Genomic DNA, 20,947 nt, shown 5'->3' with positions numbered 1-20,947 from the left:
CTATGGCAACAATGACAGTGACACTGGAAGGCTCAACAGGGGTGGAGACGTTCAGCAGACTAGGTAGCGATGACATCAATAAAAAAGGCGGGATGCGCAACGGTGACAAACGGCAAGACATGGATAGTAAGCACGAGGACAGGACTATCTATTTTATTTTAAATTAGATTTTAAATTAAAATTTTAATTAATTAAATTAATTAATTTTTAATTATAATTGAGATAAATTAAATAGATAAAATTATTTTAAAAATTTATAAAATAATAAAAATTTTAAAACATTATCTAGATTTATTTATTTATATATCAATAATAATAATAATATATTTTTTATTTTATTTTATTAGTCGATTCATTGATATAATTTTCTATATTAAATTATACATTAAAATTTTCCAACATATAAATTTTTATTTCATTATCTAATATCGAAGTTTTTGAGAAATTCAAAAAGGTGAGCGCGCCCTTTTGTAAAATATCATATTCTATAAATTTAAATGAATTGTTAGTGTAAGGGAAGTTATAATCATCATGAAGCTTCTTGAATTCAATGTTTTTAAATGCAACCTTAATAATAAAATTATTTTCCAACATTTAAAAAAAGGAAACAGAAGGAATAAACACAGCGAGCAATAATATGACATCGAGTAGATTTTTATAGTTGACATTCAAACCAAGTCAAAAAAATTCAGGTTAATTCTTTTTAAATTAAATTAAAATAAAAAAATACTCCTGTTATGGTAATAATACTGTAAAAAAATTAGAAATAATTATTTTTCAAGCTATAAATGGTTAAATATTAATGTAAATGTCTCATTAATTTTGAAAAAAAAATTCCTACTTGTTCTTTGAATGACAATTTTTTTAGTCATGATGAATTTGTTAAGTAAGCTACGTTACAATACAATAAAGACGTTAAGTGAGTAAGTGAGTGTGTAATGAGTGCGATAACATCGTTCGAGTATACTAACGTTGTTTAGATACGACAATCACCGTACGAGTTATCCGTAACATAATTGAATAAGCTACGTACGACAAACTCGACTACGATCATAACTTATGTCTTAGCATATTCGATGATGAATTTAGAAAAATGCTAATGCAAGTTCGGATTGGATCAACTAGACCTTGAAAGTTTTGATAAGCTCACAATTAACTCTTTCCAAATTGTTGTGATAAAACTTATAGCACGTTATTATTTTACACGTGTTTTTTAAAATAAAAAGTTAATTTTACAGCTATTTTTTAATGTTAATTTTGGCAGCTTCAAGTCCGGGCCAGTTATCCTAAGCAGGGGCATTCCCTCCCGTTGGCAACCTCGTAATAGATCAGGGCCATAGATCGTGGTATGAACGCGAGAGATTGACCAATGTCAAAGACCCGGAGCACAAGCTGGACTGCTTCGGACGAGAGGCACGACTCCGGGTCAAAGTTCCCGAGGCACAAAAACCAGCGCCCAGCGAGGGGTTTTATTCCGCCCTCGCCACTATAAATACACTCCCTCACTCTTAGCTTCTTCGCATCGGCGAATCCTTTCTTCTCCGGCGATCTCGATCTCTCCTTGCTTTGGGCGCCGGAATCGTGATCTCAGAGGCAGAGAGTACGAGGGGTTCGAGGTTTGATTCAATCCATTCGTTATCCTGTTTTCATTCCCGACTCTGATCTGTTTCCCGTTTCGAATCGCAGCTGCCGTTGCGAGTTTGTGGACGTAGGGGAAACCGTGACTGAGTTTTTTCTCGTGCTGCGGCGTCATTATGTGGAAGGGGAACTGGGAAGCGGATAAGGCGTGAGTTGGAGGAGTTATTATCGAGTTCACTTTGTTTTATTTGTGAGATTTTTTGCTCCGTTGCTTATGCGTAAGTTGCTGTTTTGGTGATGTTTTTCTTGTCAGGCTCGATGCCTATATCTATGATTACCTAGTGAGACGCAACTTAATGGCCACTGCCAAAACTTTCAAGGAAGAAGGAAAAGTCGAGACGGAATGTTTGAGTGAGTAAATTCTTTTTCTTTTTTTCCACGCTTCCAGTTTCTTACACAGTTCTTTAGCATCGAGTAGGTCGAAGCTTTACCAAGTTTTGTTTTGTAAATATGTACTAGCATCGAGTATTTGGCAACTCTATTATGTCATTCATGGAAAACACTGTGGATTCTCATAAAAATGAGAGTTAGCAATAGCTTTTGTTTTGAAAGGGCAATGCATGCTTTATAAATGGAACTAGTATTTTCTCCCATTTGCTAGTATTCATAATCAATGGTTAGTCAAATAGGTGTGGCTTTGACAAAAGTTTCTATACAATTTAGAGGAATAATAGTTGTTTATCCAATTGGTACATTGGGTGTATCACTTGGTTCTGTGCTGAAACACCCAAATTTGGGTTGTATTACTACCTATTATACTCATAGTACAATTCATTTTCTCTTGACCATGCTTAGTTACTGCCTTCATACACTTCTCCTTTTTGGCTTGCTTATGAAGGTGTTCAGAATAGCGTAGAAGAAGAAACAAACAGGATCAGAGAAACCGAGGAGATAGGAGAGGAGAAAACAGAACAAAACCTAGGTGATTTTCTTATTCTAGATTCAGCATTCCTTGCCCAACTTTATACTTGTATCCATTGAATCTGTACTCCACCATAAGTACCATCAAGTTAGGAAATAGATAATCTCTTATATAATCCCTCCTAGTTTTCTATAATGATTGAGAAAAGCAAGTAAAAAAAAAGTATACTTAAGGTAGATATGGTTAAGTTTGACAAAAGGAATTTTGTTTCACATGATATGTTCATAAGAGACACCTTCATCTGTATGTTTCACATGATATGTTCATAAGAGACACCATTATGTTCATAACAGACATTTAAGTGAGACGAAGCACGTAGACAATTGTTCTTAACCACAAATTATACAAATCAATGATGCCTTTGACTTGACGTTAGCACATCGACAAAGAGATGATATAGAGAGAAAGGATATAATGAAGAAAAATGAAGCGAGATCTCAAGAATTTATCTCTTGAGTGGGCTTCTCTATGAGGGCGACTTATACAAGAACACATAATAGACCAGTTAAAAAAGGAAAGAAATTAAGGGTCTTCCTTTGTTTGACTTAGTGAAATAAAAGAAATGTTTTATCATTTGAGAAGGATAATACAACTCAACCCTTTTTGGATATAATTAATTAAGAACAGTATTCTTTTTCTTTGTCCATAGCTTTGTAGGAGATGGATAAAATAGTAAGTGTTGATAGAAAAGGAGCAGAACAATGCATGCTAAATAACTTACAAAAGAGATATACCTAGGGAATTCCCTCACAACACTACTTAGAAGTGCTAGAGCTAGGGCAACATTGGAGGACATCATACATCAAGAAGTAAGAAGACGCCATGGTGGACTTGGGTAAAGGTTGATGACAAAGATGTAGAGATCAAAAAAATAACTTATGTTCAACAAAGTAGAAATGACTTAGCGATAACATGTGACTTCCCTTGACTCCTAATTGAAATATGGGTGCTAGGGTAAATATAAGGAAAGGGTCTCCATATGAGCAATGATAAAAGGTTGACGAAGAGTTTAACAATTTACTTTTTGAACAAAAAAATTACAAGATTGTGCATTTACTGATTCACATAAATCCATCCTAAGCACATTTAATTGGTAGCCAATTGTGAAGTCATGAGTACCTTCTGGTGCAAAAACATCAAGTATGCTTGAGCCTGCCATCTACCTATCTTGACAAATTATTGGATGTGTACATCTCTCCCTTATATCTCGAATGGTACAATATTTAAGTCCATGCTGAGATCCATTTCAAAGAACTGAAGCAAATCTTTCCAACAATTTTTAATCTTCATCATGGTGGATGTGGTTTCTCAGCACTAAATTTTATGCTTCTTACCTATCAGTGAACCCATACAGACTGAATTTTTTTATCTAGCCTTCAATCATGTATACATAATATGCTTGGCACCTGTACATCATAATTATGGAACTTGGATTGGCATGCAGAAAATAATCTTCCGGAGAATATCCTATTAGACTGGTGGTCTATATTTTCTGATGTTTTCATTGCTAGATCAGCTGAAGATCAAGTTGCTTCATCACAAAAGGGGGTAATTTTCTTGGATTTTGAATGATTTAAGATTTAATCAGAAATAATGGTTATAAAAACTTTCTGTTCTACTCATAGATACATGGGACAAAAGAAAAAGATCATCAAGGGCAGTTACAGATGCAGGAATCACAGATCATACCACAAGAACAATTACAGATCATACCACAAGAGCAGACCCAACTGCAGCAACATGGAGGCATTCATCCTGCTTTGATTGAGATGATAAATGCTATCAATAGCAATGAGACTCCAAAAACTAGTTTATTGGCTTCCAAAACATATGAAGAGGAGGTGAAGCAGCCACAGTTAACAGCAGATACTGAGATATCCACACAGTTTCTTGACACTAACAGAGACCCACTTCTACAATCTGCAGCCATCCATCCAGGGTAATAACTTTTTTCCCCTCCCTGAATCTGGAGTTTTACTAGGATGCTTTAAAGAGGACATAATAAGTTGTTTCAAATCTAATTGGGCAGGAACCTTATCCAATACAATCACATTAATGGATCTTCTGATATGCAGCATATTCAAGGACTAAATCAGCACACACCTGTATTATTTTAACACCATCTAATTCTTGTTTATGTTACCTTTTAGCTGTATTCTTGCACGCTCATCTTTACTGTTATTATCTACAGTTGCATCACAGTAAGGGTGAGGCAAGTTCATCCCAAAGACCTTTGAATGTGGATCCCTCTACACCTCAAAGATCTCTGAATGTGGATCCTTCATTGTTTGGCCATGGAATTCCGGAGTCAAAATCTGGAACAAATGGAGCTGGTAAGCAAATTATCTGGAGAATTTTGTGTCTTGGAACATGTTCATCATCATCAAGCTAAGCCGTGTTTGTCACAACTATTTGACATCAATTACATGAATCATATTTCTCTATTGAGGTCTATGTGAAGCTATCACACTAGTAATATTTAAATAAATTATTTCTTCCCCTTACATTTACTGATGTATTATTTGGCCTTCCTCTACTGCATACATCTTCCTTTTACATGAATTCCACTGCTGATCTTGGTTATTGAATCTATTAATTGTCCTTTGAACATGCTATTATGCTATATAAATGGTTGATGTTTGACATTATTGTAGTCTTGGATATTTTCATCTGGCAGGATCTTCCATATGATTCTATATAGGTTTGTTAAACGCATTTATATTGCAATGGTGTTGTTCTCCACAAGGTTATGGTAAATTCTTTCTAGACAGACTACCATCTTTGGAAATCCTACTCACCATTTTTTTAAAGGCACCTGAATTTTAAGTCCCTTAACAAATAGATTAGATGGCTACTGTTTTTAGTTTGTATATTTATGTTCTGCACTCTTAAGTGCCTTTAGAAAGCATGTATTTATATAGAATGATAATCATGATGATCTGGTAGAAATTTGATGTTCTGTTAATATTTATATCTCGCAGTAATGAACCAAGGTGTCAGTAGTCTTCCACAAAGAGGGCGGCCACCAAAGGTATTGTTACATTCTTTTGAAATTGTTCTCTCTTTTATTTTGTCAACTATGTCCACTTGCTTTTGTATGAATTTACATTTCCTTAAATATGTCTCTTGACTCTCTAATCAACCACACTTCATAACTGGAATATGTGAATTTAAATCCATGTTTATATCTATCTTCATAACTTGGGTCACTTCTCTTTTTGTTGTATGCTTATTTCACATTCCAATTGATCGATACATGATTTTTATCCACCTATCAGAGTGGTAGGCCGAGAAAATCAAGCTCTTATGGAGTTGGAAACAGCAGTCGTACTGGAACTACTGCAACCCTTTATCCTGCTTCTGGAGCTTCCATGGCTAATAACTTACAAAACTCACATGCTACTTTCAAAAGTTCAGCAACACTTTCTATCACTCCACCTCCATCATCTCCTGTTCATATATCTGGTTCTGGAGTTTCCATGGCTAGTCACTTACAAAACTCAAATGCTATTTCCAAAAGTTTGATGATGTATGGAACAGAGAGAACATGTGGACTTGGCTATTTCAACGAAATGGTACGTCCACGAAATCTGATTTCAGTTTTGTTATGAAAACTCGAAGATAGTGTATCATCCTATTAAAATATAATTTACTCTTCTGATTGAAGGATGATTGTGACGACCTTTTTGATGAGATTATTGAATCTTTTTTCTCCAATAACGAAGATGGGAGTGAGACTTTTGCTACTACCAATATGACTGCTGCGCATGATACGAAATCTCTGAATGGTACCTGTGTTCTGCATTAGTTTTCAACTGGTATATCAAATATTTTCATTAACATGTTCTGTATCTGTCTTAGGAGTTACTCTCACTGAATCTGGTCATGCGCATACCAGTCAAAGCATAGTTTCTTGTCACTTCTCTTCAGATGGAAAATGGCTTGCTAGCGCTGGACACGATAAACAGGTAGTATATCTTGTATACCCTGATAATGGTTTCATTTTCTTGAAGCTCATCATCATGGAGTCTACTTATTGGATGCTGTATCCTGCATTACCATAGTTTTTTGGTTATTTTTTAGTTAAGTTTCAGGTGTTTATCGTCTTATTTTATCTGATAGGTTATCCTCTGGAACATGGAGACATTGCAAAGTCTTAGCAGTTTCGAGGAGCACTCCAAATTTGCGACGGGTGTCTGTTTTAGCCCCAACTCAACTCTGCTGGCATCGTCATCATTTGATAAAACTCTGCGACTATGGAATGTCTCTGAAGTATGGTGTTATTCTTACAACCTACTTTTATATTTTGTAAATTAGGTCTTTTGGTGTTTAGATATAAAGTAATGCTAAAATTGAAAACTAGTACCATTCATAATATTAGTGCTTGTGTGGTGCTGTATTAGAAAAACAGTCAGTCATCTGTCATATGATAACACATCTATATCTACTAGGAACATTGAGGTTAAGTGAATCAATCAAATAGTTTTTTACCAAATGGTTCATAGCACAATTTGGAGTCATGTTTAGTTATATATGGTTTTCCAGGGTTAGTAACAATCTGAGACAATGTTATGTTGCTTCTTGCAGTGCTGACTAGTTTTTCCTCTTTTACATTTGTAGTCTGCTGTTAACTGTTTACATACTTTCTCCGGGCACAATGCACCGGTGACATCGCTCGACTTTCATCCCCAAAAGACCGATCTTCTCTGCTCGTGCGGCAACAATCGTGATATTAGGTACTGGAGTGCCAGCCTCTTTCTATGCACGCGGAGTTTCATGGTTAGTTGGATTGCATCTACATCTACTTACTCTTATTCCCAAAGGCCTAGTTCAAGTTTCTTTGTTGCTGAGCCAGGGTGCTACGGTGGGAGTCAAGTTCCAGCCTAGAAGTGGTCTGTTCCTGGCTGCAGCAGCAGACAATGGCATTACCATTTTCGATGCCGAGACAACTATAAGACTTCACATTTTACAGGTCAGTTTGAGCAGATGAGTCATTTTTCAGAACTTAAACTAGCATTAGTTTCCTCCTATCGGTTCTCCTAATCTTTTCTTTGAATCTTAGGGTCGTAGTAAGATAGAGTCGATATGTTGGGCTGCGAACGGCGATACTCTTGCATCTGTAAGTAAGGATGTAGTTAAAGTATGGTGCTTGAGAACAGGGAGCTGCATCCATGAACACAAATCTAGGGGTGAAAGGTTCAGTTCATGCGTCTTCCATCCAAAATCACCACAAATTTTGGTTCTTGGAGGCAATAAAGTAAGTATGCACCTCCCATTAGTTACTATGATCTAGTTACTATGATCTATGAGAGTATTTAGGCAATTTTGAACCCTAAAGAATGTTTGCTCCCCCCTAATCTCTTGCAATTCATGCAGACACTGAAGCTATGGGATGTGACTGAGAACAAGAGTTTCACTGTCCCTGCACATGATGACCTTGTTTCCTCCTTAGCACACTCGGAGTCAACCGGCCTGATCGCATCTACTAGCTATGACAAATCGATCAAAGTATGGGGATAGTCGGGTGGGTTCGAGTCGAACCCGATTCAGGAATGCAAATCCCATTAAGAAACCCTAGTAACTTACTTATAGAGCATAAGGCACTCTCTAACCCTCTCCATAGGATTCACATTCCTGAATAAGAGGAGAGGCAGGGCACGAGAGCAATGCCAAGTTATTTCTGTTCTTATTCTTCCAAGTTTTACACTGTCAATTCAAACTTAAATGGCACTTGACAGTCTCAAATAAAACTTATATGGTCGTTGTATCCATAACATACATTTTGTTCTTCTCCTTTCTAAATCTACAATTTGAGTTTGAGTAAGTGTTCATAGATAAATTGCTTTGATAATTGAAACGTCAAGAAGACTGAAACAGTGATCGGAACTGAAGAGTAGCACTGCAATCGATCCAAATCGAGCAACAAGAAGATAAATTTGAAGCTAATCAAGTAGAATTTGTTTCTGCGAGCATGTAGATTCAGAGAAAAGGAGGTCACAGAGAGAAGGATTGCAATGCGACCTCATAGTCTGCGGCCGTAGCCACCGCCAGGGCGAGACGGGAAGGTGGGCGGCGCGGGGGCCTCGGCCTGCTTCTCGACGCCGGGGAGGTCGGGCATGCCTAGCGACGCGAGCATGTCGAGGGTCTCCTTGTCGACCTCGATGCGGTCGACCTTGATGGCGGACTCGTCGGGCACGAAATCCATGCGGCGCTCGCGCTCCTCCTCCTGGAGCTTCAGCGAGATGCCGCGGACGGGGCCGCGCTGGATCCGGCGCATGAGGTGGGTGCTGAACCCGGCGATCTTGTTGCGGAGCCGCTTCGATGGGATGATGGCCACCTCCTCCATGATCTTCTTGTTGGTGTGGAAGTCGAGGGTCATCCTCGAGTAGTAGCGCTCGATGACTTGTCGGGAGGACTTCTTCACCGTCTTAGTCCGGACGCGACCCATCTCGGCGGCGATGCGTTCTTCTTCTCCGGTGGGATTAGGGTTCTCGGTAGCGGCGCTGCTTCGACTCGTATCGGGTTCATAAATAGGATCGGCACGGGAGGCGGCGTTAGGGTTTTTAACGGCGCTCTGTTTTTCTGGAAATGCCTTTTATATTTTATTTTGTTATTTTACCCCTATAGTTTATAATAATCGTCAAAATGCCCTTGATATGTCTTCTCAAAAACTGACTCGAGGCCTTCTTCCTTCTGCTTCTGCCGTTGACCGTTTGGTACCAAATCAGGGACGAGGAGGAAGAAGAGGAGGCGGCTGCGACGGCGATGGAAACCTCGACACAAGAATCGCCGGTGAGCCCCAACGTCTTCACGCTCGATTCCCCTCACCCCGTCTACGCCATGGCGTTCTCCCCTTCGTCGGCCTCCCCCCGCCTCGCCCTCGGTTCCTTCATCGAGGACTACTCCAACCGCGTTGAGGTGGTCGGCTTCGACGAGGACGCCCTCGCCTTCCGGCCCGATCCTGCCCTCTCTTTTGACCACCCCTATCCTCCCACCAAGCTCATGTTCCACCCCCTCTCCCTTCCCCTGCTCGCCTCGGCCTGCGACTCCCTCCGCCTATGGGGCTTCGGGCCCGACTCCACCGAACTCCGATCTCTCCTCGACAATGGCAAGTCCAGCGGCTACTGCGCCCCCCTTACCTCCTTCGACTGGAACGACGTCGAGCCCCGCCGCGTCGGCACCTCCTCCATCGACACCACCTGCACCATCTGGGACGTCGACCGCGGCGCCATCGAGACGCAGCTCATCGCCCACGACAAGGAGGTTTACGACATCGCCTGGGGCGAGGCCGGCGTCTTCGCTTCCGTGTCTGCTGACGGATCCGTCCGCATGTTCGACCTCCGCGACAAGGAGCACTCCACGATCGTCTACGAGAGCCCTCGCCCCGACACCCCCCTTCTCCGCCTCGCGTGGAACAAGGTCGACCGTTGCTACATGGCCGTCACCACCATGGACAGCAACCGCGTCGTCGTGCTCGACATCCGCTCTCCGGCAGCCCCCGTTGCCGAGTTGCAGAGGCACCGCGCCAGCGTCAACGCCGTCGCGTGGGCCCCGCACGCCGCGCGGCATATTTGCTCCGCGGCGGACGATGGCGAAGCCCTAATTTGGGAATTGCCGGCTCCCGTTACCGTGTCTGGTTCCTCTGCAGCCGCGACAACCACAGTGGCGTCGGAAGGGATAGATCCTGTCCTAGTCTACTCGGCAGGTTCTGAAATCAACCAACTGCAATGGTCTTCTGCACATCCTGATTGGATCGGTATCGCCTTCGCCAACAAGGTGCAGCTGCTTAGGGTTTGAAATCCTAAAAAGGCAAGCTTAACTATGCATCCTTATATCTTGATTAAAATTAGTTGCATAAAGATCTCCTTTTTCTAGTTCATGAGTAGTTAGCGAAAAGAAGATTTGCTTTGTGGATGAGGACAAATTCTTCAACACTTACTACTACTTGATCACTTTGCAGTTTCTCTTTAGCAAAGTGTACTATGAGGTTAACCTTGGAGTGATACTCTTACTTTTCTTTTAGGTTGGAATTGACTAGGATGCGATTTCCTTTTTGGTTTCTGTCACTTCATAACCATGAGATTTCTACAGCAGTTCCAGTTGTTGAGATCTAAGTTTCAATATAAATAACCTAGTTTATAATTCCCCTAAGATTACTGAGTATCCCACCATGACATTTAGAAGGATGAATTCCACATAAACTCAATGCATTTTGAGTAGCTTTCAGAATGTTCTTTTGTTGTCTACTTGTAGGTGAGGGTGGGATTCAACTGAATAAGAGCTTATAAGTAAGAGGCAAATAAGTGCCATTCTCAGGAATTTTTGTTTGTTGAACTTGGATATTCTTGACATTTTGATTCACAGAGATGCAGTGGGAAGGGAATTGGCAACTGCTTTTAGATGTGGCTACTAATATGATGCTTGTAGGAAAATATGCAATTTTATCATAGTAGATTAGGAGGAAAAGGTACTTAGATGGTGTTGGACCTCACAAGTTATGATCTTACTAATGATAGATAGCATCATTGATATGGGCAGTCATGAGCTTGAAATGCTTGGTCAGTTACATTTAGGGAAAAAAATTCCTAGAAAGGATTCCCAAGCAGTAGCTAACAGTAACTGATGGTTAGCTTTTGATAAATTTTATCACATTTGATCTTTGGTTCTTGGAGCCCCCTTTCTCCTATTTTCTGTTGTCTTTAGAGTAGATAATAATCTTCTATTTGGTTAAAGCCTTGGACAAGCTGGATGGTAGCTTGAGCTCTACTGCATTGCAGCAAGGGATGATTGAGATTCATGATAATTTCGGTCATGTTTAACCTATATTTAAGATTATTGTTAATTGTTTTCAGATATTCCAGAACTCTGTAGATGTTGAAGTGTAGGATGCCTTACACAGGTAAGTTTTCAATACTTAAATCCATACTTGATTCTCACTTATCAAGTTTATATATTGTCCAAATCTAAGATGCTCCACATTTAACAGACACAAGAACATTATGCAAGGCAATGTATCTTGTGTAAGAGAAGATTCTAATTCAAATAATCCATCATATCTTTGAAGCTTAACCACAATTTAGCCACCTTTGTCAGCTGAAAAAACTAAGATGATTCTGTTCAAGAGTAGGAAAGCCTTGGCCTTTAACTTACCTCTACTGAAAGACAATTTGGATTTACTTGGACATGGGTCAAGCATGCTCCTGGCAATTATTTTGTCAATTAGAAGTTTGATTCTAATACAAATAGATGAATAGGTGGCTTTCACATTTTTTTTAACCACTTAAGATTTTGGTTGGCTTGGCGTGCATTAAGCAAGATTTATTATCTTGCAACATGTTCTGAGTATCCATCCTATGCAATGCTTCCATCAAATCTCATTAAAAATTTTAGAAAAGTCGTCGAAAACTTTCATGTGAAAATAGTCAAGCTTTCCAGATACATGCAAGAAAAATAAGACTATTTGCACTTTTTTATGGTTAATGGACCAATTCAATGCATGATATCCCTATCACATTAATATAGCCTAGTTTACCCAGGACTTTTAATTCTTCTCTCTGCAAAATATCGTTGTTACCTAACTGCTATGTATAATTCTTTTGGACAGACAACTTTCTGCCGTCATGGCTTGTTAGAACACGTTTTAAGTATTGCAAATTTAGCTCATTATCTTATTGTTCTTCAGACATCATCATTTTGTTTTCTACTTCGAGCTTCATCATGAGAGACAAATAACATGTGATATTAAGGTTTTGCATTAAATCCGACTGACAGTTATCTATTCCTTCCCTTTCAGTTCTGTGGAGATGACTTAGAGATTTCAGGTAGCAGCTTGCCATGTTTGAATCTCCAGCAATCAATTTCTGTACCGATATAACAATAGCCGCACTCGAAACGTTAACGCCATGAACAGAGGTCTGCTATACTCTCTTGAATCTACGATAGTAGTCTTGTGAATCACACTAGTCGAATCTCATTTGAACTAGATAGATAATATTATGCACTCTTTACTCTAGATTGTCGTTTGTTTGTCTATTTGTAACTTGTTCCTCCCGTGTATGGGAAATGCAAACTCTGTTCGACTGGCTGGTCACGTAACCAATTAAAGTTCTTGATGATTGATCAGATCTTGCTCCTCTGCTATTCATAATTGTTGGGGAATCATGAAGTCATGCTGTGAGTCTTATGTAGTTGCCTACAAGGTTTAAGAGAAACTAGAGAGGGGACTCGAGGTTATGGAGATATGAATGCCTTATTTATTTGGGCCTAATATCATAGGAAGGACCTAGCATAGAAAGAGGATAATAAAAATTATCATAGAAAAAGTTAAGAAATATTTTTCTAGTTTTGATTTCTCTAGAGGGAGTCTTTTTTTTTTTTTTTTCCTTCTGATGGTTTCTTTGGGGGCAAGAACACAGTGAGTGAAATTTAAATTCCATTTGTTTTTTTTGTCAAATATATATATATAATACATTTGAAAATATTAATTTTGCAAGTTGAACATCTATCTTCTTAAAATTGATATTATTGAATACTGTTTGTCAGGGGAGACACTAACAAGTGTTTGAGTGTTATTTTGAAGATCTATCTTTGTAAAATTTTTATCATTTCACATGTATGATATGAGAATTTAGCATGGTGCAACTTAGATCATTGGTGGATTCTTTAGGATATTATGGTTTGATTTTCGGTTGGAATATACATATTCTCTATTCGGCAAAAAAAATTTTATAAGTAGTAAGATTACTTGTGTGGATTGAGCTACATTTGGTGGAGTTATTACTTGATGGAGTGGTCGTGTTGTACAACGATGAGTCGATTGTGTAGGTTGGTGGCCTCAACATTAGTATTTTTTAAATTTATTTTGATGATCGATCAAAAATTTACGTGAGTTCATATGGTCATGTTAAGGATTATCATCTCTGTGGTGGTCAATTGCAACTTCTCGATTGACCTTTTCATAGATGATCGTAATATTGACTGTGTGAAACAGTTGGGGTGACAGATTTCTCTTTTCGTTGAAATGTTAAGGATTATCAAAAAAAACAGAATTTAAATAAAAAAAGCTTCATTCATATTTTCCATCTAATAAACATGATAAACAGAAAAAATGTCTTAAAATTGATGCTTTTTTTAAAGAATTCATTTTCTTCTTAATATATATAAAAATGTCTTCATTCTATTTAAAGATATATGACGCAAAAATCAAAAGGTTTTTTTAAAAATTAAAATCGTCAACTTTTAAAGATTAAATTAGTATTTTATTATATTTCTAATCTTTAAAATATTTTTATTCAGGAACTACAGTTCGTTTGTTGCTTTTAGCTGTTATAAGTTGTTAAAATAAAAGTTATTTAAAAATACTATGCATAAAAAATTAATAGGAATTTTTTAATTTTTTTTTGCCATATATTCAATTAGTCGGACTAATTGAATGATTTATCAACCTTCAACGATGCGGTGCGATTACCGCAGCAATCCCTAATCCGTTACAGTGTGCCGACGACGTCTTATCCGAAACCCGGGCTCTCCGAACCTGCGACGCTCGCATCGCCGCCACCACAAAACCATCGCCTTCCCTTCTCACTTTCTCCTTCCCATCTCTCGTCGAGCAGCACTCCGAAGTCCGCATCGACCATCCATGGCGCTCCATTACGCCTCCGCTCCGCTGCGACTTGGCTCCGCCACCGTCACCGCGCCTGCCCGCCGCCTCCGAAGCATCGCCTCCGTCCTCGCCTCCGCATCGGCCTCCATCCCCAAAGCCCGCTTCGTCGCCAGGCGCACCGAATCCGCCACCGTTCAGCAACTCCAGCGCCCTCTGGGTACGTGTAAAATGTGTTTTTTCTTTCTTTTATGCATCTGGTCAAAGAGATGAAGACCCCCTTTCTCGCTACTGGTCACAGCGGAGTACATGAGCCTGCCGGCGAGCCAGTATTCCGTGCTGGACGCGGAGCGGATCGAGCGCATAGACGACAAAACCTTTCGCTGCTACGTCTACCGCTTGAAATTCTTCTCGTTTGAGGTCTGTCCCGTTCTCGTCGTGCGCGTCGATGAGGAGCCCAACGGATGCTGCATTCGACTGTTGTCCTGCAAGGTATTCGACGATTCTCTCTCGTTTTCTTCTATTTTTTCTTTCTTTTATCTTCGATCTTGATCGAGGTTTTGAATCTGTTACTGTAGCTGGAGGGTTCGCCGTTGGTGGAAGCACAGAATGAGAAATTTTCAGGTACGGAATATGTTTCTACAACATTTTATATGTTTAATCTTTTAGTGTTACTATAAATTTAAGAATTTAGTGGGACAATGCTTGATCTTGCATGATTATATCATTGCTTTTGGACTAGCTATTTGTCGGATGAGAAATCATCGTTGTCCTTTGTTGTTCTACAATTGCAGCTCATGTTTTTCCCTGTGCCACCCGGCTTTTCACATACATCGTTATATTTGCATCGTGTTTGTACTGTGCATGACAGTTGGATGCTTATCTGCCAAAAAAAGTTCCTATTGCCCCAAAAAGTTCTCATTGCTATGCCAATGTAGTGAATACATAGACTACCACGTACATTATATTCATGAGAATGAAAATTTGTACGGCAAAAGTGAAGGGGCACTTTTTTTCTCAATCATCAGGGAATCCTATTTAATTCAGTGACTATTACTTAATTATCCTCCAGTACTATTGATTTATTTTTTTAAATTTTGAATCATATGCATTATAATAGTTATGAAATCGTAATTATTACACATGTTGGTTACAATTTTGTACCTGCTAGAACGGATAACTTATTCGTAGTTGTAGCAGTATAACTGTTACAACGTGGATTCAATCCTGTTCAATCAGTTGTAGCAGAATTTAGATGGGAGATTTAATAGTTATGTTGTAGCAGCTACGAAATCTGTAGCTGTTATAACAAGATGGGAGATTTAGACTGAAGATAACTACTTAAACTTGATAGTAGTTGGGTAATTATACACAGCTGAACAGTGAGATTAAGATGCTCTTTTGATAAAAAATAAAAATGAATGCCCCTTTCATGATTTGGAAAAAAATGGAGCGCCTTCTTTATTTTTGCTCAAATTTGTAAGATAACGCTGTTAACATATCTGAAGTGGTCAATAGCAAATTGAGTTCACTATTGAGTATAGAAAATCTTAGAAAAATGAGTGACACTATTGATTATAGATAATCCTTTTTCTACACAAAAGGTTAAAGTAAGTGCAATTAAAAACAGAAATGCATGATAATTTTGCACACATAATCTTAAAAAATTAGCTAAATATAGGGATGTAATCGAACTGAGCCAAGTTGAACAGTAAGAGGCTCGAGTTCGAGCTCGTTTTGTTTTCCCTAAGCTCGATCTCGACTTGAGTTCGATTCGAGTTTTAATTTTTAAGCTCAAATTTGACTCGTAATGAAATTAAATAGTTTGCGAATGACTCGAGTTCGATTTGAAAATAGCTCGTTTAAAGTTATACGAGCTTAGTTCGAACTTGATTCGAAAATGATTCGTTAAAAGTTAAACAAGTTTAATTCAAACTCGGCTCGTTATATATATATAACGAATATGTTCGCGAATTCACGAACCAAATATTGTTAAGCTCGAGCTCGGTTCGATAATGTTTTCGAGCTCGAAATCAAGCTCAAGCTCACCTCGATAATTTAATCGAATGATTTTTTTTTCGAACCGAGACTCGAATAGCTTGCTAGCAGCTTGACTCGTTTACACCCCTAGCTAAATAGTAGGTAGTGTCATTTTTAGTGCAATATTTGTAAATTCTAATAGATGCATGTTTATATATGCTTGAACGTGGAGGACGTTATGGATCACGAGAGTACATGGTTGCCCAATCTTTCTACCAGGCAAGATGTATGTTTGAGGAATTATCTTGGGTTGCTTAATTTTAAATAAATAACCATCTAGGTGTTAATAAAGATTCTGGATGAAAATTTTTGCTGTGCCCATTTGAAGGGAGATATTTTAGCTTCAATCAATTGATGTGGGTTTTATAAATAATGTTGGTGGAGTTCTAAATTTCAGTACTTGAGCAATATGCAGTACTCATCATCAACTTTGTATGAATTTGAGTTGTAAGTGTCCAGAAAGTGTGTTTTTTCAAATGAGAAAGTACTGTATATTTACACAGACAGACATAATGTTCTACAGCTTACCAAAAGGTGAAAATAGAACTGAAGATTGTTAGTGAATAAGCATTGGAATGATTTGCAGTTCAATTAACTATTACCTTGATCACATTTGTTAATGGGAAGAATAGGTAGAAATTTATAAAGGAAGCTAAACAAGTCTAGTTGATAACATTTATCATAGGTTTGATGCCAATGCTTGGAAAGTTAATACGTTACTACTTGCACAAGGGCTAAAGTACCCTACTATTTTTTGGAAACTTGTGGATGCTGAATGTTATAATTTAAATGGCAGGTAATTCAAGCATATGGATCTTATATTGTATTTGCGATGTTGAGTGCAATTACAGTCAACAGATAATTTGCAACCTGTGTATATGTTAACTGGTTAAAAGCACCCAAGTTAGGATTTTTTTTCCCCACCTTAAGTATCTCATTGACCAGTTAATATAAGATTTAACTCAATTATGTCTTGGCTTCTGAATATTTTCTTGGCAATGTATGGAAGCATGCTTCTGAATTGAATTATTAAATGGCCTTTCAGGAGACCTTTGACTTTGATTTGGTGTGGGAATGCAGCTTCCATGGTGAATAGAATATCCTGCAGTGATGGTTTACCCAACTCAACTTTTAAGAAGCTCACCACAGATACAGATATTGAGGTCAATTGCCTCACCCTAATATGTTGTCATACAAGATTGCATATTTCCTAATATTTCTGAAGCATGTGATGTCTCTGTGACATTCAGGTGACTATTGACATCCCTTTTGCTTTGCGAATGTTACCTGTAGAAGTCTTTGAATCAACTGGCAGACAGGTGCTTGAACAGCTATTAAGAGCAATGCTTCCGCGATTTTTAGCACAGGCAAGTTGAAGTTCTATGAATGCTTCCATAGTTCCATTTGCAAATATGTCAATTTTTTTCTGACCTTTTCACAGCTTTGTTGACATTCTACCTTCTTAAAAGTTAGTGAGCCTATTATTCTTGAGAAAAAAAATCTTGCTATGTTTAAACCAAATATTTTGTCAACTATGAAGGATCAATGCAAATAAATAGACATATAATATTTGATATAACCCCCACAATCAACATAGAGCTTTATCTGAATCTGCAAAACAAGAACATAATAGTATCTTGAATTTAACCATCCACTATCAAAGATAAATCACAACCTATCATAATAATTATCAGATTCATATTAGTCTCCAGAAGTAGGTCACAAAACGAAACAAAAACTCAGAATCACTGAATCAGAATTATTGAAAAACTGCATTCAATATCACTCTATATTGATGAACTATAATGTGTCAGAATCATTCAACATGAATCACTGTCAACGTGTGATAAACCACAACTTACTTGCAAATGCGATGACAAATCCTTTTCACAATTCAAATGGAGTGGTTCGGTAGCGCTTACATAACGGACTTCTTAGAAGATGACTGCTAGCATTGTGGATAAAGTGAAGATTCCAGCAGTGCAGTCGTAAAAAGGGAGTTGACTACACATTGGAGGGAAAAATATATTCATTTAGGATGAACTAAGGTATATTTAAACCAGTTGAGTGAGCTAAAGTTTGATTCTATCCAACCAATTTATCTTAGTAAAGTCTATTCCTCATATTGCTATTTGTCATGAATCTAGCCACTTCCAATATGAGCTTATTTAGTGCAACTAAGCAAGGCTGTAGGATAGTACAATCCAGTGGCCTGATCACGACTTCAATTACATTGTTCTTCATTCTCCCATGTTTCCAAAGGGCAACCATAGTTCATTCTCCAAGGTACAGTACAAACACATGTATTTGTATCTTGGATATCTACTCAGATCATTGGACACTTGTATGCTTTGATGATATATATTTACTTTTCATAAAAAAAAAGGGTTCATGCAACTAATACTTAATTTATAATAAGCTGCCACTTAGGAGTTGACCATTACTTTCTCCATCATAAATTATTTTTTATAGAAAGAAAATCAATAGACAAAAATTCAACTCATTGAGTGTTGATGGGGATCAAGCCCATGTTGGACTCATGGACAGCAGCAGTGTATGTAGGAGGAGGTAGGAAGATCTGTAAATTAGGAAAGACAAATTCACACACTCTTTCCTGATTTCTCTTCTCAGCTAAACAAGATTGAGGACTCTCTCTCTCTCTTTTTTCTATTTGTTTTCCTTTCTTTTTCGATCCTGTATAAACAGTTTGTTAGAGACATGCTATATCATTCCGATCTATTCCTGCTGTTGTCACCATATTATGTCAGCTTCTTATGGTAGCTCCAAGAACATGTATGTTTCTCATGGTTGCCTTCCCAATAATTATCTGTCTAAAGTGAATGTTCGAAATCTGGAGTTTTGTAGTTCCCCTTCCCATCTGGAGATGTCGGTTCTTACTTTTCTGAGGTTCACATTGTATATTTTTTGGTAATAGCAGTAGTAAATATTATCTTCTTCTGAGATAAAAAAAAAAGTTGGAGCTTCAGAACGTCAGATACTATATAGTATCCTTCAAATACCAGTTAAGAATCTGAAGCTCAATCATTTTCTTGCAATATAAGATTATAGGTGACATGACAAATTACTGTAAAGGCTGGTTAAAACCTAAACTCATGTATGATTTATGCAGTCACTAATATCTGCTGGTTTATGTTGAAAATTCAGCTTGTTAAAGACTACCAGGCATGGGCATCGGGCGATTCATCGAGGCAGCCACTCGGGACAGGCCAAATCTGAAGCCGTCAATAGAACCAGCTTATCCACTTGTCCTTCCCATTTCATTCAAAGAGTTCCGGCACGAATCTAACATGTTTTATGATTTGCCTTTGGTGATTAGAACTTTCAGAAATGTCAGCAAAAACACATAGTAATTGAGTACCAACGTCTTGGAACGGTAGGGGGCGATGGGCGATAAAAACAGCAAAAACAGTTTGGTGTTTGGAATTGTCTTGGATCAATATCCTGGTAATTGAGTTTGCTTTGTCCAGAAAAAAGCAAGTGTTTGCACCACATGGCGTGTATGATGACTTGACAATGAGTTTGAACGTGTAAGAATTAGTTTTATTGCGATCAGAACTTTTGTTTTCTGTTTAAATTGAAGATTTGTAGCTGATTTATGTTTCCTTGCTTTGATGTCAGTTTGAACAAACATGTTGGCTAATGTCGTGCTATAAGAATCTTTCTGAGCTCTGATGAATTCGAAATCTGTAATAGCTAGAATTCAGGAAAGACTGTTTGTAAGATCATAAATGTGAAATCTAGACAGGTTAGTCTCCTTTTCTTTTCATTTTGCAAAAAATGGAATCCGCCACTTCAACGGTCTCATACGATCGATTTTACGATCATCTGTGAGGAAGTAAATCGAGAAACTGCAGTTGATCACGACGGAGGAGGATATTGCTTGACTTTATCAAAATTTAAACCTTTATCTTTTTTTGCAAGTCTGTTCTATCGTAATCAACTCAGTTATGCCTCGAAGACGGTTAGTTTCTCTCTCAACTGCTAGAGTTTGATTATGAAAATACCTTTCAAGATTTTAAAAATGCCTTTTAAAAGTTTTGTCAATATTATCATGACATATTATACTAAACTCAAATGGAATCCAATTTTAACCACTGTATAAGAAGGGGTGTAATCGCACAGAATTGAACAGTATGAGGTTCAAGTTCAATTTGATTTTTCTTGAGTTTGAGTTCGGTTTGATTTGAATTTTAATTCTTAAGCTCAAGTTTGATTCGTAATGAAATTAAATAGTTCAAGAATGATTTGAGTTTGATTCAAAAATAATTTATTTAAAAGTTAAATAAATTTAAAATTAAATGAATTTGATTAAAAATAATTTATTTAAAAGTTAAATAAATTAAAGATTAAATGATTTTAATTTTTAAAAAAATGATAAATCCTAGTTAGTCTCATTGACTATTTCTGAGGTAACCGGCCCGGTCCCACGGAAGTTTCCCACCGACCATCAAAGTAAATCGGGAAGTGCACACAGCGGCCAACCCAGACGTCCAACATCCTTTGATTGCGCTCCCCATTTGGAAATGGAAATCTATATATATATATATAGATTTTGATATCATGCGCGTCTTATAATGCATGACTCGTTCGCGATAGAAGATTTGGGATGCCCGGAAGTGCTCCGAGTGCCCAGAACAGTAACAATATCATTTTTTAAATTTTTTATTTTAACTTACAATTAAGTCATTTAAGATTTTCCTTTTAAGATTTAGGGATTGAGTTATACT

General features: G+C 37.8%; 4 protein-coding genes across 5 annotated transcripts; 3 read left to right on the top strand and 1 right to left on the bottom strand.

The window, feature by feature from the left end:
• Positions 1-2: 2 nt before the first annotated feature.
• On the top strand, positions 3-8,080 carry LOC141837012 (transcriptional corepressor LEUNIG_HOMOLOG-like). The gene is made up of 14 exons (XM_074724500.1): positions 3-126; positions 4,005-4,108; positions 4,186-4,499; positions 4,590-4,665; positions 4,752-4,893; positions 5,542-5,591; positions 5,839-6,135; positions 6,228-6,348; positions 6,422-6,528; positions 6,683-6,832; positions 7,181-7,339; positions 7,416-7,532; positions 7,623-7,817; positions 7,937-8,080. The coding sequence occupies exons 1-14, from the start codon at positions 3-5 to the stop codon at positions 8,078-8,080; spliced, it is 2,100 nt and encodes a 699-aa protein (XP_074580601.1).
• Positions 8,081-8,437: 357 nt separating this feature from the next.
• On the bottom strand, positions 8,438-9,076 carry LOC141840888 (small ribosomal subunit protein eS17-like). Its single transcript, XM_074728978.1, has one exon. The coding sequence runs from the start codon at positions 9,006-9,008 to the stop codon at positions 8,583-8,585; it is 426 nt and encodes a 141-aa protein (XP_074585079.1). The 5' UTR covers positions 9,009-9,076; the 3' UTR covers positions 8,438-8,582.
• Positions 9,077-9,269: 193 nt separating this feature from the next.
• Positions 9,270-12,695, top strand: LOC141839177 (protein TRANSPARENT TESTA GLABRA 1-like). 2 transcript variants are annotated; one of them, XR_012602685.1, is made up of 3 exons: positions 9,270-10,369; positions 11,413-11,459; positions 12,354-12,695. XR_012602685.1 is itself a non-coding variant. In XM_074726870.1 (2 exons), exon 1 carries the CDS (start codon positions 9,326-9,328, stop codon positions 10,355-10,357), a length of 1,032 nt encoding a protein of 343 aa, XP_074582971.1. In that variant the 5' UTR covers positions 9,270-9,325; the 3' UTR covers positions 10,358-10,369; positions 12,354-12,695. The 2 variants fall into 2 exon arrangements, 1 of the variants encoding a protein (XP_074582971.1); XM_074726870.1 differs by lacking the exon at positions 11,413-11,459.
• A 1,347-nt stretch (positions 12,696-14,042) lies between these two features.
• LOC141839178 (uncharacterized) lies at positions 14,043-19,960 on the top strand. Its single transcript, XM_074726871.1, has 6 exons — positions 14,043-14,379; positions 14,461-14,651; positions 14,738-14,783; positions 17,280-17,362; positions 17,450-17,566; positions 19,365-19,960. The coding sequence occupies exons 1-6, from the start codon at positions 14,199-14,201 to the stop codon at positions 19,434-19,436; spliced, it is 690 nt and encodes a 229-aa protein (XP_074582972.1). The 5' UTR covers positions 14,043-14,198; the 3' UTR covers positions 19,437-19,960.
• The last annotated feature ends 987 nt before the right edge of the window (positions 19,961-20,947 follow it).

Source organism: Curcuma longa, chromosome 11 (assembly GCF_044706935.1).
Source record: "Curcuma longa cultivar G26 ecotype Majalengka, Jawa Barat chromosome 11, ITB_CL_G26_1.1, whole genome shotgun sequence".
Taxonomy (NCBI): domain Eukaryota; kingdom Viridiplantae; phylum Streptophyta; class Magnoliopsida; order Zingiberales; family Zingiberaceae; genus Curcuma; species Curcuma longa.
Note: the sequence above shows the minus strand (reverse complement) of the source record. Positions and strands in the feature narration are given on the sequence as shown.